The following is an 18,678-nucleotide window of genomic DNA, read 5'->3' as shown; positions in this document are numbered from 1 at the left end:
CAAAGGCGGACAGGGACCTTGCTGCCCTTTATCCACATCCCTGTATTGACTCAGAAAGGCTGCCCCAGAGCCTGTCACAGCGTCCCCCTGCACCCCCACACTGGGCGATGCAAGAGCAAAGCTTCCCTCTAATGCTGCCCTCTGTATTTAAGACTCAAGCTGAAGATACAAAACAAAAAATTTTGAGAGCCAAAGTCCTTTGGCTGGAGAGGCTGCCTGGCCTCTCTCCCCACCCCACCCCGACCCCAGCACAAATCCCTCTAGAAGAGCCCCACTCCACCCCCACCTCTTCTAGACTCCCGTTTGTACAGAAATTGTCTGCTATCCGCCAGGCATGGCAACAGACCCTGGGAGATAGCCCAGCCCCTGCCCTGCAGTGCACCTATGGTCTAGTGGGGGAGGCTGACATTTGAAACAAATATTCCACAAACAAAAATCCCATAAATAAAAGAGTATTAACAAACTAAAGGACCAGATGTACTGAATAGTTGGCCAGGATACCTCACCCAGCCTGGGCAGGGGGCCAGGGGGCAGCCAGGGCAGGCTTCCTGAGAGTGAGAGATGGTAAGGTTGAGGAGCTCATCAGCTAAAGGACAGGAGGGCAAGGACGCCTGTGCAAAGGCCCTGTGGCATGCTGCAGGAGCAGAGGATCATCCGAGTGGCCAGAACATAAGGACTTGAGTCTCTTCCCTACAGGAAATACCCACCGAAGGTTGTAAGCAGGAGTCATTGTTTGAAGCTACCCACACAATTCCTTCAAGACCTCCTGAGCCCCTGAGGACAGGATCTCTGTCTGGTTCATCATTCAGCACCAGCGGAAGGGATGGTTGAGAAAGGAAAGCACAGCAGGCCAACTGGACAAAGCCCTCGCCTTTCAAAGGAAGTCTGTACTCGACAATCCGAAGAAATGCACTTTATTTGCTTCAAGTCCACACAGTAAGGAGAGCTGGGCTACCCAGGTGGCGCTGGTTGCAACATTGGAAACTGTGGTCTGTTATGAAGACACGGAGGTGTCTGCACACATGGGTCACAAACCTGGCCTTGTTTGTACCATGTGGCCCATGAGCGCTGTGTGCAAGGATGTTAAAGTACTGTGGGGACGCTCCCGACCCTGTCCACACAGGTAACTGGTGCAACAAAATCCGCCCCTCACAGAGGTAAGGCCAGTTAGCTGGACTTCTTAAATGTGTGCGACTCTGGTGCAGTCATCCAGGGCCCCATATCACCAAACCCCTCTCCTCGCCAGGGGAAGAGGAGGCTGGGGCTTATGAAGGAACAGCGCTTTGCCCAGGGAGGAGATGGCTTCTGGTAGTAAGGGTTGTAACATGAGTCCGCTTTCCCACTCATATTCAGTACAAAACCACTGCTGTGGTTCCAGTGAAAAGAAAGAAAGTGAAGTCGCTCAGTCGTGTCCAACTCTCTGCGACCCCATGTACTGTAGCTCACCAGGCTTCTCCGTCCATGGGATTCTCCAGGCAAGAATACTGGAGTGGGTTACCATTTCCTTCTCCAGGGGATCTTCCCAACCCAGGGATCGAACCCAGGTCTCCCACATTGGAGGTAGACGCTTTAACCTCTGAGCCCCCAGGGTTCCAGTGAAACAAGCCCCTAAAGGACAGCTTCCTCCTATCTCTTGTGACAAGAGTGACAAGGCCCCCAACCAAGACCCTTTCCTGAGCTGGAGGTTGTAAACTGGGAACGCCAGGCCTGAACTTCTGAGGCTCCTCAATCTTTTTATTCCTTTGGGGCTGCTCGTTTTTCCAAGAAACACAAGTGTATTACTTTCAAGGCACTACGCAGTCACATCCTGTCCCCAGAGAGGGGAGAAGGCAGCCCCCAGACTCACGACTAGGCCTCTGCCTCAGGAGTAGAAGTTCATCCACCAGGAACTTGCTCCTTAGTTTGGGAGATTCATGCTTGTCTGTCAAGTTTACTAATAAAGGGGGACACCTAGAGCTGTCGATCACCGCAGGGTCATTTCCCTGGATGGACTCCCCTGTGCCAGCCAAGGCCGAGTGTCCTCTGGCCGGGCCCACTGCAGTTCTGCCTTTAGATGGTTCCTCCCTGACCCTCACCCCCAGCGGGGCTGGCATGGTCCCTGACAGATGCCCATTAAGGGAAATGCCATCATTGTGTGTGTGGGGGCACTTCCCAGGCAGCCACCAAACCCAAACCCAGTGTGGCCTGCAGGATGAGAGGATCAGGGCCTGGTCACCCCCATAAGCCTGTAGCTCACTGCTGGCCCCTCGGAATCAAATGGCCAAAGGAAGTGAGCCTGGGTGGTGGTGGTGGGGTGTCTTGGTTTTTGGAGGGTGAACGGGAAGGGAGGAATCTTCGACATCTCTTCTGTGTGAGCAGGAAGCCCAACTCTGTGGTTCTGAGCAGACGTCCTAATCTGAGGTTCACTGGGATCCTCTGCCCCGTCAGGCCCATTGCACTGCTTTCTCCACTCAGGTGTCCACCCCGGGGTCTGGGTGACTTGGCTCCTCTCTGCAGCCTCTTAACACCCCCTCACTTCAGAACTCAAGGGCGGACTCCTCTCACCTCAAAGGATGTGGGAAACAGGCCGCGCTCTGTCTGCTTGGATGTCGCCCCCAAGCTCCACCGCGCTGTCCCTGTTTCTCTCCCGGAGAGGGTGCCTTGGCCGCACACCCTCTCTCTCCTGCCTGCCCGCACACCTCTCCCTCACGTGTCTGGCTGCCTTGGTCCAGAGCTCTCTGGGGACGCCCAGTCAGGGCCCCAAGGCCTGGTCTCCTTAGGAGAGGGCCCCACCTGCACTGGAACAACCTTCCTGCCCGCCTTGGAAAGCTCCCCACCCAGGAGTAAGGTGAGACCCAGAGGAGGCAAGCATCGAGTCACCCGGCAAGTTCCTGGAAGCCTGGAGCTCGGTCTGCCACGCTTGCGATCCTGACGGCCTGTGTCCTGGGGAGAAGCCCCTGGCAGTCCCCACTCTCAGGGACCCCCACAGGCAGGGAAGTGATGGAAGACTGGTCCCAGGGGCAGTGACTGGATGGAACTGGTGGTGCCCAGCAGGGTGGGAGAGGCCAGAGCCGAGTGGCCCGCTGAGGCCCAGGAACCAGGGTACCACGGGGCCTATCGGGGTGGGGCCCCGCCTCCTAACCCAGACCCTGCAGCTCTGCCTCGGACTTGGCGTGGCCAAGGGGCCGGAGCGTCCGAGGAGGCCGGCCCTCGGGCCCGCAGTCCTGCTCCTCATAGCCGGGGTTCAGGCGGCCCATGTCGAGGGAGCAGAAGAGGCTCCGCTCCGTTCCCGCGTGGTGCTCCACCAGGGCTTCCAGGCTGGGGAACTCGGCTGGCAGGTGCTGGGGAGGGGGCAGGGCAGGGACTTCAGTTCCAGCCCCCCTTTCCCCACGGATCACACCTCCAACTACCCCACCACCCTGGATCCTGCCTCACTTCAGAAAGGACCCTGCACTGCTCCCAGCAGAAACACACCCCTTTCACTCCCCACCCACAGCATGGACAGGACCTAGGCACTTAGAGTGCAAACAAGGCCGCACATTTAAAAAGCCGCGCCTGCGCACCTCAGTCCCTGGAAGCGTGTGATCAGGCCAGGACTGCAGACCTAGAGGCTGTGTGAACTTAAACGCAAGCCTCTACCCTCTCTGAGTCTGTTTCCTCCTCTGCTAAAAGACAAGTTAGGGTGTGGGAAAGCATGACTTTTAAAAGCTGTGTTTGATGTAAAAATGCGAGGCGTGCCCCTAGCCCAAAATTCCACTGTGCGTCTGTGTGTTAGGTCACTTCAGTCGTGTCCAACTCTTTAAGACTCCTTGGACTATAGCCCGCCCTGCTCCTCTGTCCATGGGATTCTCCAGACAAGAATACTGGGGTGGGTTGCCATCTTCTCCTCCAGGGGGCTCTTCCCGACCCAGGGATGGAACCTGCATCTCCTCTATCTCCTGCATTGACAGGCAGGTTCTTTACTACCAGCACCACCGAGGAAGCCCACGACTCTACTTGAAATACCCTACTCTGGTGACGGAGGGGCCTTAGAGTGGAGCCCGCAGAGTGGAAGTGGGGCCAGAGCCGAAAGGACCAACGACTCAAGAGCTGGGTGGAGCGTTAAAGGGGGGTGGGTGGGGCAAAAAGGAGCCAATGAGGGGCCGGTGTGAACTGTGAAAGGGGCAGGGCCCGACGGCGAGGGGCAGGGCTGGGAACCCTCTCACCTCCACGCAGTAGCGGCCCACGTGGTTCCGGAAGACTTGGTGGGGCACCACGCCACACTGCGTCCTCACCGACAGGCACCACTGGCCACTGGCGCCCGGCTCAGGCCACAGCAGGAAGGCTCCAAGCACGTCTCTCCGCAGCAGGGCGAGGGCGCTGGGCCTGGGAGGGCCGAGGCCAGAGGCTGACGGCGGGCCTCCTTGTCGGGACCCAGCCTCAGCCTGCTAAACAGCCTAACGAACCCACAGTGTTGGAAACACAGTGACTGCCTAGAGTACACCTTCCACGAAAGGATGCTTTCTGACTGCCTCTCAGAAAGGTTTCCAAGCGCTACCCTAACTGTTGACCCACTAGGGAGATAGTTTTTAAGAGCGTGCATTTAGGAAGGCCGTCCCCTGTGACAGGCTTCACCTGAATAACCTTATTTGATCCCTTCCACAGCCCTGCATTGAAGGTCTGTTTGTTTTTAGTTTTTCATCTTTTGGCTGCACCGCACAGTATGTGGGATTCTAGTTCCCCGACCAGGATCGAATCCACGCCCTCTGCACCAGCAGCGCGGAAGTCTTAACCACTGGACCACCAGGGAAGCCCCAAAGGTCCTTTTATTATCCCCATTTTACAAAAAAATTGAGGCCCAGGGTGGGGAAGTCTCTGGCCTAAGGTCGGAGAGCCCTCTGTCCAAGGGCAGGGATGCACATCTCGGGGCCCTGGGGGAGGTCACAGCCTAGTTCCCTGCCCTCCCTAAGGGTTGGGCACCACTCCTACCTGGAGATGCCAGCAAAGGCCCAGATGTTCTCCGTCAGGCTTCCCCCGCTCTCCACCAGGCACGAGGGGCCCCCGGGCCCCCGGGGCCAGGCCTCCCACGCGGCAGGAACTAGAGCGATCAGAGGGAGGAAGGTCCTCCTCTTCTGCACCCATCCCCGTTTCACCCCCACAGGCTTCAGCACCGTCCGGGCTTGTCTCTTTACCAAGCCCCCCGCTCTCCGCCCAGTCTGCAGACATCGTGCTTCCCCAAAGACACAGGCACACCCAGGCACACGCCTACGCACACTCACTCGCCAGTTACAGCACTTCAGCAGCTATGACAGTGCCTCGGCCAACAGCACCTGGGCGCTCAGCCCCGAACACATCCTCGAGCGCGGAGGCCTGGCATCCACAGACGTCTACAGTCACAGCCCGCAGACCCTGCCGCTCAGGCCCACCCTCGTCCAACCCACGCCGGTGCACGCGTCCCCGGCAACTCACGGGCCTCGCGGGCGGACAGCTGCAGCTGCGTCTCGTAGGTGCAGGCGCGGTAGGCCCCGGAGCGGAGCACCTTGCTGCGGATGGCCTTCTTGCGCACAAGCGTGGGCGAGCAGTACGGGTTCCCCAGGCGCACGTGGCGGGCGCTCCCGCGGCTCCCCGACTCCAGCAGCTCCTTCTAGGGAGGGCCCCGCAGGGGCGCCCAGACTCAGGCCTGCCCGGCCATAACCCCTCCCACGGAAATCCGGCACCCGCCCCCCTCTACCTCCAAACCCTCGCCCTGGTCCCCCGGTCCCCTGCCCACTCCCTGGCTGGGGTGCTGCGTACCCCGCTGCCCTCAGACCCCTCTGCCGGCAGCCGCCGGAAGGAGACCAGCGCGTTAACGTTCTGTGAGAGCTGATCCCGGCCGAAGGGTTCCCGTACTAGGCCAGGGGGCCCCCCAGGGCCGGACACGGGCTTCAGGGTAACGTCCCCCACAGGCCCCGGGCAGGGCTCGGGCCGGGCCCGCTCCTCCGGGTGCTGCAGGAGGTAAGCGAGCTGGAAGGAGCGGCAGAGCAGCAGGTGAAGGATCTGAACCTGGGGAGGGAGAGGGAGGTGTGCTCAACTGGGGGGCTCCTGGGGGGTCCCTGGGCATCAACCCACAGGCCAGGGGTGCCTGCAGCCCCCTGGCTTGAGGTGCTCTTCCCTATTCTTCCTGAGAAAACGAATACTTATCCCCCAAAACCTCACCACCATGCAGCCTCCCCTCCCATCTTCCTTGATTCATTTGACAAACAGGGGGCGTCTGCCATGTCCCAGGCATCATGCTTGGAGCTGGGAATACAGGCGCTGAATGCACTGCTAACCCTCAGTTCCTAACCCCACCTATATCTCAGAGGCGAGGCTGAGAGTCCAGGCCCTGAAGTTGCAGGGGGTGCTCAGGCCAGCTTGCTGAGCCAGCCACAGCCTCGGTCCCCAGGACCCACGTGGACCCACAGCACACCACCCCCCTCCCACAGCCCCAGTGCTGGGCCCCCTGCCCTGGGCCCCGGGTACCTCTCCAGGCTGGCTGCCCACAAAGAGGTGGCAGAAGAGCTTGCTGGCTGGGCTCCTGGGGTTTCGGGCCATGAAGGCAAACTGGCAGTCGGCTGGGCACCAGGTGGCATAGAGGATGCGCCTCAGGGCATGCGCCATCAGGAGCACCTGGGAGGCAGCAGGCCCGTGGCCTCCATCAGACCCACCGTGTGGCCCGCAGATACCGGCCAGCATGTGCAGCCCTGTGGGCGCCATGCCCCGGCCGGCAGCCTCCTGGGTCTGCCCTCCAGCCTGGGTGCCCACCCAGCTCCTGGGATGAAGAACTCTGTCCTGCTTCCAGGCCTGCCCAAACCATGCTTCCCACGGGCACCCTCATCCTTTACACGGACCTTGAGCTCGGGGCCGCTGCCCTGGGCTGCCAACCAGCTGACCGGGGTGGTCGTGCTGAGTCATGGAGCCGAGGGACAGAGCGTTCACGGCCGGCAGGGTCATAGGGACAGGCAGCGGGGGCTGGCCCTGGGGTTGCACTCCTGGTTTCTGGAGTCAGATGACCAGGGTTTGAATCCGGGCTATGTCACTCCCTCTCTGGTGCCTTGGGTGGCTAAGTACAGGTCTCTGAGCCCTTGCTGGGACAGGACCCTTCCGATGGGGCTGTTGGAGGGCGTCAGTGAGGCCTCGTGCAGGTGGCAGGTCCTGACCCCAGGGCCCCCACCGTGCCAGCTCTGGATGTGTTGGCACCACATCTTAGGTGAGTGGTGCCAAGTCATGGGGCACCCAGTCTGGCACGTGGTTACAGTTCTTTTTTTTGGCTGTTTTTTCACCAAGAGGAAGATGGGTGACCAAACGGGCTCCCAGCCGGCCTCCAGCCTGCCTGGCCCTATTCCCCAGTCATAAGAGGCCAGCCACAGGCCCCTGGCCCAGCCTGGGGGCCGGCTCAGACCTCCTGGGGTTGACTGGGCCTGACACTCAGGCTAGGATCTGGTCCCTGGAGATTCTAGGGCTGGAGGCAGGGGTGGGGTGCGGTGGGGAGAAACTTGTCATCTGAGCTGCCGTGGCAGGAGGGCCCTTGGAGAGAGGACGTCCAAAGGCCCAGGCCAGGCTGAGTAACGAGGGAGGCTGTGGAGCTGGGTGCAGGCGTGTCCTCAGGGAGGAGGACACCTGGGGGTCCTCATCTGCACCCCGGGGTTCCTACCTCGCCCTCCCCGCTGTAGATCTTGAGGCCCTGAAGGCTGAATTTCAGGATGACGGCCCGGCGTCGGGGACAGTCCTGGGTGGGAGAGAAGTGGTGGGGAGCGTCGTCACCGCCCGGGCAGGCCCAGCCTGGCCTCTGACCCCGGGGCTGGTCAGCCCGCCCCCTGCAGCTGCCAAGGGGCAGAGCACTAGACGGGGAGCCCCTGGGGGCTGGCACAGCGTGCATGGCTCCTGCAGACAAACCCTGCGGCCCGTGATGACCGCCCCCCATATCTCCCACCTGTGGGCCCCAGGTCACCACTGCCCGGGGGAAGGGAGCCCCAGGGCATGAGGAATGTGGTTCCAGGAGCCCGCGTGTGGTCCCAAGGGCACCCACCTCCCAGAATGGCTTTGGCCCCACCCTTCCCTGGGCCTTACTTGCTCCGTCTTTCTGAATGGGGGGCTGGGTGGACCCGAGGGGCTCAGAGGTCATTCCCAGCCCAACACTCCAGGGCTCTGAGCCCAGTGGGGAAGTGCCCCCCGTCCCAGCCCCATACCTTCAGTGCCCACAGCTGCTGCTGGACCAGCCACACACTCTCCTGGGGGTCCAGGTCGTCCACGGGGAAGGAGCCCACATACTGCTTGGGGCAGGGGTGGGGGGTGGGGGAACAGGGGAGTCAGGCCCCTGGCCCCGATCCCCACTCTCCACGTTACCCTCCTCACACACACACTGTGCTGTGGGGGAGGCTGGTGGGTGGCAGAGGGCATCCCCGGGGGCCAGGCTCCACCCCCAGGGCCCACCCCACCCCACCTCACAGCCCCCCTAGGGGGCCCACCCCACCCACCTGGGCAAACTTGGTGATGCACCGGGGCCGCTGAGGGGCAGGGCCGCAGTCAGAGGCCCTCCGGCCCCTGGCCCCTGCCTTCTGCATAGCCCCCAGGGCGGCCGGCTTCTCCCTCAGATGGAGAGGAGGCTGCAAAGGGCAGGGGGAGCAGGGCTAGTGCCCAAGGCTGGTACGCAGCCTCGGAGCACCCATCAGAGGCTCCCCTCCACATCCTGGCATCCAGCAAACCCTGCCTGAGTGCCTGCTGTGTGTGCCAGGCAGCGTCCTGGGCGCTGGGACACAGGGGACACACACCCTGGGCAAAATGACAAACTCCCCATCTGCCCTGGTAGAGCCAACATTCAATTAAGCCACGAGTAAGATACGGAATAGGTCACATGGTGACAAGATCTTTCCTGGTGGCTCGGCTGGTAAAGAATCCGCCTGCAATGTGGGAGACCTGGGTTCGAACCCTGGGTTGGGAAGATCCCCGGGAGAAGGCAAGGCTACCCACTCCAGTATTCTGGGCTGGAGAAGTCCACGGACTACAGTCCACGGGGTTGCAAAGAGTTGGACATGACTGAGCGACTAACACAGATGGTGCTAAAGCAGAGAGGAGGCCATGAAGGGCAGGCCGGTGGGGTGGCCATGGCCAAGAAGGCCTCGCTGAGGTGTGAGGTTGGAGGAAGAGGGAGAGGACACGTAGCCAGCTTGTGCAGAGTGCCAGGAGAGAGGGACCCTGGGAGGTACCACCCAACAGGAGGCGTGTCACAGCGGCCTGAACAGGGTCTGCGAAGGCCCGGAGCAGCTGGGCAGCTGGGGCCCCGAGGCAGAACTTACCAGAGCAGCACCCAGGGTGGGGTCAGCCCAAAACGTCCCCTAAGGGGACCGAGGCGCTGCCCTGGTGGGCGGCGGGGAGCCAGAGCAGGTGCCAGGGCAGGGGGCCTGGAGTCCACGGGGCAGCGATGGCCCCTGAACTGACGGGCCAAGGCTGTGCCACGGGACCCTGGCTCCTTCTGCCCAGCCCCGGCGCTGGTCTTTCCCAGATCTCCCGGACCTCTCAGCGGAGAAGAGGAGGGACGCTGCCTTCCAGACTGTCCTCGGGGCAGGGAGGGCGCGTCCTTCCCCTCAGAGCTCAGGGCACAGCTTATGTTCAGTGAACGCGGCATGAACGCATCCCGCCACCATGGAGCCTGCGTGTGGCAGCTGGAGAAGCTGACGCCCCGCCACGGAGAGCCGGCTCTCGGGAATGAAGATCCAGCGTGGCCACAACAGAGATGAAAAAACAACAGCAGCAACAGCAAACGCATCACAAAACAGAACGACAGAGTGCCTCTGCCTCCGACCCAGGACTCGGCTCCCTCAGGCTTCCTCGGAGTCAATTGTAGACATCTGCCGTCAGTCCCCCATCCTGGAGGGCTCCTTCCGTCTTACCAGGCTACTCGGAATCACTGCATTTGGGATCAGAGAGACCCAGGTCCAAATCCTGTGTGATGCTGCATAAGCTGCTTCACCTCTCTGAGCCCCCATTTCCTCAACCCCAAAGGTGGGGTAACTTGCGGCACTGGTGAGAGCTTGCAGGCACGGAGCCGCGCACGATGCCCGCCAGGCTCAGAGCTGTGACCAGCAAGTACGGTCTCATGGGGAATGTGGTCGTTGCTGTTCAGGCGCTCAGTCGTGTCTGACTTTTTGCGATCCCATGGACTGCAGCACGCCAGGCCTCCCTGTCCATCACCAACTCTTGGAGTTTACTCAAACTCGTGTTCATTGAGTCGGTGATGCCATCCAGCCATCTCATCCTCTGTCGCCCCCTTCTCCTGCCTTCAGTCTTTCCCAGCATCAGGGTCTTTTCCAGTGAGTCGGCCCTCCATGGCAGGGGGCCAAAGTATGGGGGAATGGGGAGCCCCTCAGGAGGGGAACTCAGGGGACAGTGAGGTCTGATTACTGTCAGTACCCTCCTTACAGCAGGCCACAACTGAGAGGAGACCACCCAGCCCGGGAGGGCAGACGTGCCTGGGGGCCGTGATTCCTGCCAGAAGAAAGCAGCGGTCAGCCAAGGCGCTGGGCCGGAGATGGGTGCGCCCCAGGTGTGCTCGAGCACCTGCAGGAGTCTGGACAAGCGGGGTTTGGGAGATCGCCAAGAGCCCGGGGAACGGCCCCCAGCTCAGCCTCGCCCCTGACGCTGCACAGTCCCCTTGAGGGCTTCCTGGTTCTGCCCTCCTGCTTTCCTGGGCCCTCTCACCTCTCTTCACTTTTTGATCCTAATTCTTTTTCACATCATGACCATTACCCTATGTCATTTTATGTTCAAATACAGCAAGGTTAGGATGTAACTGGCACAGAAGCTATGTGGCCCTGGTTCCAGGTACGGAGATGGGGCTTCCAGGGAACTCGACCTTCAACACTTCCTGGGCTGGGATGCCTGGTGCCTGTAGGCAGGGGTGAGGGGGGAACAGAGGCAGCAGAGACCAAAACCCAAACCAAATGGGGCAAAAGGGAGAGAGGGAAGGAACAGAGGATGAAAAGAATGGCACACTTAGACAGCATATTTAAAAGCAGAGACATTACTTTGCCAGCAAATGTCCGTCTAGTCAAAGCTATGGTTTTTCCAATAGTCATGTACGGATGTGAGAGCTGGACTATAAAGAAGGCTGAGCGCCGAAGAACTGATGCTTTCAAACCGTGGCATTGGAAAAGATTCTTGAGAGTCCCCTGGACTGCAAGGAGATCCAACCAGTCTATCCTAATGGAGATCAGTCCTAAATATTCATTAGAAGGACTGATGCTGAAGCTGATGCGAAGAGCTGACTCACTAGAAAAGACCCTGATGCTGGGAAAGATTGAAGGTGGGAGGAGAAGGGGATGACAGAGGATGAGATGTTTGGATGGCATCACCGACTCGACGGACATGATTCTGAGCAAACTCCAGGAGATAGTGACGGACAGGGAAGCCTGGCGTGCTGCAGTCCATGGGGTCGCGAAGAGTAGGACCTGACTTAGTGACTGAAGAAGAACAAGCGGGAACAGAGGAGTGAGAAGAAAGACAACGGAAAGAGAGAAAAGGGAGAGATAGGAGGAGAGAGAGGTGGGGAGCAGGGAGCACGTCTCACATCTCACACCCAGCCCGACCGCTGCAGCAGCCCTCAGAAGGTGGGAGTAGACAACCGGAAGGAGGCACCAGACAGCTGTGGCTGAGGCTGCAAACAGCCTCCTCGTCCACATCCAGAGCCGCAGCTTTCTTGGGGACACCCTGGGGTGTAGGCTGTGGGGGTGCAGGGGGGAGACCAGGCCACTGGGCCCTCTTAAGGGTCCCACTTCACCCCCACATCACCTGATCCTTCTTCCCCCAACCTTGGAAAACTGGAAGTTTCTCCCTCCTACGCCTGCGGGGTACAGTACCTTTCAGCCCCAGACTGCCCAGGGTACCAGGGAGGGGAGAGGCTCACTGAATCATGGAAACAGACCCGTTGACCTATTCCAGGCACAGACATCCATGGATGCCTTTGATCAGATCTGTTTTTCTTAGGTTTTGCACAGGAGCCTGGCTCTGGGCCAGAATCATCCTAAGGGGACACATTTGGAACAAGGCTGGGGCCCTTCTCTTGCTCCTCTGACGTTTTCCAGGTGACCGCTTAGAGACGGGGCACCGGATGGGTTGACCACCTCGAGGGGCAAGGATGGGGGCCTCAGCTGCGCTGTACTGCAGCCAAGTGGCGTCCTAAGGAGGGCCCACCTTCCAGCATCACAGGAGACCCCTCAGCCTCCAGACTCAGTGCTTAGCAAATGGTGGCTCAGGGTGAAGTCACCTGCCCAAAGTCACACAGCAAAAGGGGAGCTGGGAACCCATCGTGGGTCTATAGGGCTCTTCCCCCCTCCCTGCCCCCCACCCCCGCCATGGCAGTGCCCGCCCCCAAGAAAGCAGGTGTCCACCTCCTGAGTTTGGCGTGTCCCAGCCTACCCAGGGGCAGGTGAGGCGAGGAAGCAACAGCAGTGGTGCTGGGGGTGGATGTGATCAGCTGCTTTCTCCCGCTGCCTGCCTCCCGGGCCAGACAGTCTGGGGCTGCCAGAGGTACTCCAGTCTCACCACAGTCTTTGGCTCCCCAGCACAGAAGAGCCCCCCTACCCCCAGGACAGCCCCCTACCCCCAGGACAACCCTCCACCCCGTGCCATCCCTGTTTGCCCTGGGCCACAGGGTGGGAGAGACTAAGGTCAAGACCGTGGCCGGTGGGGTCCCCACGAGGCCGGCTGATGTAACCAACATCAGCCTCCATGTCCTCAACCAGAGAGTGGGTTTAATGATAGCAGCTGCCTTCTGGAGTTGTTCATCTATCTGTTTCTTCTGAGAACATTTCCAAGCGCTACGTTCCAGGTGAACAAAAAACAAAGTCCCAGCCCTCAGCAAGCTGGCCTGAGGAGGGGCGGGGGTGGATACTAGAAATCAACATTTCAAGGGGGCTGAAGCGACTTGGAGGAAAATACGGCAGAGCTAAGAGGACCTAAGATCTGCGTGCGTCTGTGTCGGGGGGCGGGGGGAGGTGCCAACAAATACAGTCTCGTCTCCCCGCGCAGACGACATGAAGAGCAAAGTGCTGTTTTCAGGATTAAAGTGGGGCCGAAACCAGATGCGCGGCGGTACAGAGCCCGCTCCGCAGAGTGGGGAATTATCAGTACCATTGTGATTCCCAGGGTCCCCGGCCGGCCCCGGGGGCGGAGAAAGTCTTGCTCACTCCCCGCCCCCAGACAGAGGGGCGAGCGAGGCAGGACCCTAGCCAAGGGGGTAGTGGAGGTGATGGACGGTGATGGTGGAAGTGACAGATGATGACGGTGATGGGCGAAAGGGACAGACTGGCGTCTCCCTCTCCGACACGCGCTCCCCAGCCACCCAGCCACCCACGCACTCCAATCTCCACGCCCCGGGACCGAGTCTAGCTCCTGCCGATCAGCCAGTCCCAGCCCCCGCCCGGCTCCCCGTGTGCTTACTCACCGCGGGCTCGGTGTCCCGTCCCTGCCGCCCGGCGCCGCGACCCGCGAGCCTGCTCCGCGCGGCCCTTCCCTGCCTCCTCCGACTCCCCGCGCAGCCCCCACGTGGCCGCGGCGAGCAGAAGCCGCATCACCCGGCCCTCGGTCTCGCCCGCCCAATCGGCGCCCGCGGAGCAGCTCCGCTCGCCCATGCCGCCCAATCAGCGGCCGCGAGGGGCCCTGGCTCCGCCCCCTTCGTCTCGCGCCCGGGCGCTCCGCCTTTAAAGCGAGAGCCGGGGGGCGCTCACCGCCGCCCAGGACGCGTCTTTCCGGGCGGGTAGGGGGATCTGAGTGCTGGGGGCCTCGCCGATGGTTTCCCCCCCCTCCTGGGGCGTCTTACCCCTCCTTCCCCTCACCCTCCACCCCCAACTCCACCCCACCCCACTCCCCACCCCCCGCCATCCCCGGCTATAACTCCTTCTCCCTTCTCGTCATCTCGGTGGCGGCTGCGACGGCACCTCCTCCAAGAAGCCTTCCCTGACCACCACCGGTGACCTCACGTCCTTAAAGCGCTCGCCACTCCTGCCCATCAGCCTAACTAACCCCTCTTACTAGAGGGCTATCGGCCCCGGCCAGGAGGCGCCTCTCTCCCCAGTGCGGCTGGCCAGCAGTAGGCTTTCGGGGCTTGTCTTGATGAGTGAATGAAAAAGGCGTCAGGATCCGGCCTCTGGGGACCCCTGGCCAGTCTCAGCCCTGATTCCCTCAGCCCCAGAGAGGTGGGAGTTGTGGCGCAGCCCTTTCCTCGCCCTCCTTCGGCCGGCCGTCCTGGGCCGTTCCTTGTGAGAGATTTAACTGAGCTTGCCCAGTCGCCCCTGAGAAATCTGGACAGTTAGCTCTACGGGGCCGCGGTTGCTGGGGTGTGTGTGTTGGGGGGGCGGGGGGCGCATGACTCTGTCCTTTGGGTTACATGAAAATTCACCGAAATGGGGTGAGCAAATCCAGCCCAGAGTGTCAGCACAGACCCTATGCGAAGTCGCTTCCATTGTGTCTGTTTTGGGACAGCCCACCAGGCTCCTCTGTCCATGGGGTTCTCCAAGGTAAGAATATTGGAGTGGGTTGCCATTTCCTTCTCCAACAGACCTTGTATGTGCCACAGAAATAAATAGCAAGCCCGGTTCAGCCCAGTCTTTAGCATGTATGACATCTGAATTCTGCAGAGGTAATGGCAGCAGCTGCCACACGACAGGAAAGCAAGGCGGCAAAGGCAGGTGGGCACCCTGAGGGAGGTGGGTGGGCACTACTGAGGTCTGAGTGCCTCAGGGGAGTGGGGGAGGAGGCAGGCGTGAGCCCTGCGTGTCTGCTAGGCATCGCTTCATCTCCCCAAAGCTTCTGGATGCCTTTCCAAGAAGGGCAGTGGTGAGGTGTGGTGCTTAGAGACTTGGTCCCAAATCTGAACACTTCCTCTGGGACCTGAATCACTTTAATCTTCTAGCACCTCATCTGGAAGTTTTATTAACACCTGACTCCGAGGGAAGTCATGATTCCCATGCTTTCAGTTCAGTTGCTCAGTCGTGTCCGACTCTTTGCGACCCCGTGGACTGCAGCACGCCAGGCCTCCTTGCCCATCACCAACTCGCGGAGTTTACCCAAACTCATGTCCATTGAGTTGGTGATGCCATCCAACCATCTCATTCCATGCATTACTGTGGGCAAATTGCTCAGCACCCTACCTGACCCACAGTGAGTGAAGTGCTCAGTGGATATTAGTGCTGTTACTCTTGAGTTTCTTTTCCATGTGACTGAAGGGCAGATGCTAAGTGCTCTGGAAAACACTTCATGGAGGTCATGTGACTGGCTTGAGCCCACTGATGAGAAGGATCAAGATGGTTTATATAGTTTGGTCCTGCTTTCCAGAAATCCCAATTTATGAAATTCAGGGTACAGGAAGGATGAAGGGTTAATTCTTACAAGCTTTCTTAAAAGGCATGTAAATTTTAAAGAGACCTTGCCAATTACTAGACTACAGTCCCCATTTTGAGACCCTTCAGAAACCAAAACTATTAATTACTGACTCTAATGAGTTCTGGAGGCACACAATTCATCCCAATGCCTACAATTAAAAAAAAAAAAAGTGACAGGAATTTGTTTTAGGTCAAAATGAAAAAAAGACCAAGGAATTAAGTTCAGATAGTGTAGCCAATAAAACCAGAGGGGGAGTTTTGCCTTCTAAATCTTGCTCAGAAAGGGATAGAGGGTGAAGGTCTGAGTGGCAGGCACTGTGGTAGGTCCCAGGGATACAGAGATTTACCACAAAAATCAGATCTGGGAAGACACATGTGTGGGAAATGGATGTGACATTGACTCCTGACTTTGTGACCACCAAGGATCCTCTTCTTATTGGTCTTCACTTATTCCTTCACTCAGGAATACAACGTTTCAAATCCAAATGCATTTTATGGATTGGAAGTTCACGTCTTCATTTTTGTGTATCAGAGTAATGTAACTGCCCATGTGAGCTGGTCTTCAGGTTACCAAATTGAGTGGACCTAGCTCCACCCAAAGCACAGAAGCGCTGATCTTCTGCCATGCACGTAGCTTCAGTAAAGCCACAATAGATGGATCAGCTCAGAGGTTCGCATCAAGGAAAGCAAGTGTCAGAGGGAGCCAGCCATCTCCTGGGCGAGCCAAGCTAGGTCTGTTCGGGGCAGCATGAAATGGCCACCACCGCATAATTATCGGCCCCAGGTATCCAATCCTACAGCACAAGTCTTGGGAGTCATCAGGCAGAGAACCTCAGCCATCGGATAAATGACTCACTCTGCAGGAAGAGCAGAGAAATCCTCTACAAAAGCAGGGGAGGGGATGACAAAGGAGGCAAGGGGGTGGGGCTGTGACCCCTGAACATGTGAGGGCACACAGCCCTGTCTTGGCATTTCCTGATGAGTCAGCGACAATGACTAAGCCTCACCAGGTGTGAGCTTGCTATCACAATCTTCTCTTTTCACTAAAAATCCCAGAAATCTGGTACTGGAGTTGCCAGCTGATGAATGTGTGTGGGAACTAACATCACATCATGTGCAAGCCCGTCTCCAACAGCAGGACTGAAACGGGAGGGGAGATGGCGAGCTTGACCAGGTCTTGGCACAGCATCTCACACATAATTGGTTTTTACAGCACGTTTCCACGTTTCCTCAGTAATACCTTCCCATACTAGCGGCTACTTTCAGCCTTGAGCGCCATGCTTTCCTTCTCTCAGGCATCTCCCAATGTCTGTCCCTGCAACTTAACTGTGCCTCCCCATAACGACCTAGAACAGATTTTTTTCTTTTTTTCAATTCTGAGATTTTATGGGCTGAATTGTGTCTCCTCTCCCCAAGTTAACATGTTGAAGTGCTAACACCTGGTACCTAAGAGTATGACCGGATTTAGAGCTAGGGTGTATAAAGAGGTAATTACATGAAAATGAGGTTATTAGGGGACTTCCGTGGTGGGCCAGTGGTTAAGACTCTGTGCTTCCAAAGCAGGGGGCGTAGGTTCAATCTGTGGTCATGGAATTAAAACACCCCCCCTCAAAAAAAACTAAAAAGAGGTCATCAGAGTGGGCACTGCTCCCATACGACTGGTGTCCTTTTAAGAAGAGGGCATTTGGACAGAGAGGAAAGACAATGTGCTGGCAGGGAGGAGACAGCCGTCCAGGAGCCAAGGAGAGGGGCCTGGAACAGATCCTTCCCTCTCTCGTTGAAAGGAACTAAGCTGCTGACGCTTTGATTCTGGGCTTGGAGACTCCACAACTGACAAATTAAATAGCTGTTGTTTACGTGATCTGGGCTGTGGTGTTTTGTTGTGGCTCAAGCAGACTAATACAGTAATTAAAATAAGACTCCTTTCCATCCAATCACAAAGCGAGCCAGACCACGGCAACCTATGGCCAGATTCCTCCTTCTGGTGTTTTCTGGGTGGCAAGGATTCTGGAGGTGCCAGGATCAGAGAAATGTTATCTAGTTCAACTCTCTCCTTTCCAGTTGAGAACTAGAAGGTTCTGTGGCTGGCCTGAGGTTGCACTCTTTTACTTCCAAAGGGGCACAGACTGCAGGCGCCTCCGCTCACCCTCTCAGCCACGGTTAGGGTGGTACTTTCGGGTTTTTGGAGCAGAGGGACCGGGCACTCCCTGGGGACCACCCCAGAGCCTTAGTGCCGCTGCTGCTTTATTTCTAGGTAATCCTGTATCTTAAGTGACTATTATGGACTTTGTACTTCCTTCCACTTATTACCAGTAACATAAAGCACTCCCTGCAATACTCTGGAGATTAAACAAATGCCCCAGAAATAAGTATTTAATCTTGTTGTTACCTGTACCCCATTTGAGAAGCAGAGAACAAGGAATAGTTCCAAGTACTTTTCCACTTGAGAAGTACAAGTCTAAAGATGATCCCTCCCCAGAAACACTCGTGAGAGACTCGTCACAGACCAGAGTTGAGGGATGCACTTCAGAAAGCAAAGAAAGCAGGTAGTATCGAATAGTCGCCAAAATCCCGACTGTTGAAAACTGTTAAGAGTATTTAGCAGAGATCTTTGAGAAGACTGCACAGTGAGCAGCTGGTCTCCCCTGCAGTCCCCTCTCCACCCACAGCCAGCTGAGGCCCCAGCTTTGGCCCAGGTGGCAGCTGGTGCTGACCCTGGCCTAGGAAGCACTTCCTCCTCCTGCCCAGAGGGCTGCCCTTCTCTTCTGCTCCCTGGCATCATCTGCAGCCCTAACTCAAAAGCTGTACATGTTTTTCTTCTTCTTTTTTAACAAGTAAGCTCCTAGTGGTTTGAAAACCTAATTGGAAAAAAAAAAACAAAACACCTGTTCATCACTGCCATTTATGGCATGTCCACCTCATAACTTGTTGCCAGACATCTTGCTTCCTGAGCTGTCAGGGTATAAACCTGCTAGGGAAGGTGTGGAGGCAAGGTGACTGGTCAAGGATGCCACGCCTCGGTTTGTGTCTACTTCCACACTTGTTACTTGTTTAATCAGGAGAGATTTACCAAAATCTGTTTCTGAAAGTTGGGCATAATTTCACATACTTTGAGAATATATCTGTAAGGATCTGAGACAGTGTGATTAACAGGCCTAATAGGGACCTACAATGAATGGTAAGCAATAGAGCTGAACTCGTAACACTGGATTTTGTCTCATTTAAAAAAAAAAAAAAAAATCAGTCTCCTAAAATGTCTTAGTAACCTTAGTGAATGTGTTCAGTCTTTGACACTTGGTAAGCTCACACTGCCTTTGGGTGGCTA

General features: G+C 57.8%; 1 protein-coding gene across 1 annotated transcript; it reads right to left on the bottom strand.

The window, feature by feature from the left end:
- Nucleotides 1–898: 898 nt before the first annotated feature.
- On the bottom strand, nucleotides 899–13,518 carry SH2D5 (SH2 domain containing 5). The gene is made up of 10 exons (XM_027965574.3): nucleotides 13,418–13,518; nucleotides 8,454–8,582; nucleotides 8,166–8,246; nucleotides 7,631–7,705; nucleotides 6,460–6,606; nucleotides 5,752–6,000; nucleotides 5,428–5,602; nucleotides 4,948–5,056; nucleotides 4,185–4,344; nucleotides 899–3,320 (listed from the first exon to the last, which is right to left on the bottom strand). The coding sequence occupies exons 2-10, from the start codon at nucleotides 8,538–8,540 to the stop codon at nucleotides 3,117–3,119; spliced, it is 1,287 nt and encodes a 428-aa protein (XP_027821375.2). The 5' UTR covers nucleotides 8,541–8,582; nucleotides 13,418–13,518; the 3' UTR covers nucleotides 899–3,116.
- Between the last annotated feature and the right edge of the window lie 5,160 nt (nucleotides 13,519–18,678).

The sequence above is a fragment of the Ovis aries genome, chromosome 2 (assembly GCF_016772045.2).
Source record: "Ovis aries strain OAR_USU_Benz2616 breed Rambouillet chromosome 2, ARS-UI_Ramb_v3.0, whole genome shotgun sequence".
Taxonomy (NCBI): Eukaryota; Metazoa; Chordata; class Mammalia; order Artiodactyla; family Bovidae; genus Ovis; species Ovis aries.
Note: the sequence above shows the minus strand (reverse complement) of the source record. Positions and strands in the feature narration are given on the sequence as shown.

Excerpts from the sequence above, each read along its gene's own strand:
- SH2D5 (XM_027965574.3), bottom strand. The coding sequence starts at position 8,540 with ATGCAGAAGGCAGGGGCCAGGGGCCGGAGGGCCTCTGACTGCGGCCCT. Across the intron at positions 7,706-8,165 it reads AGCAGCTGTGGGCACTGAAG|GACTGTCCCCGACGCCGGGC; the intron begins GTATGGGGCTGG and ends TCTCCCACCCAG. Across the intron at positions 4,345-4,947 it reads GCCTTTGCTGGCATCTCCAG|GCCCAGCGCCCTCGCCCTGC; the intron begins GTAGGAGTGGTG and ends CGGCCCTCCCAG.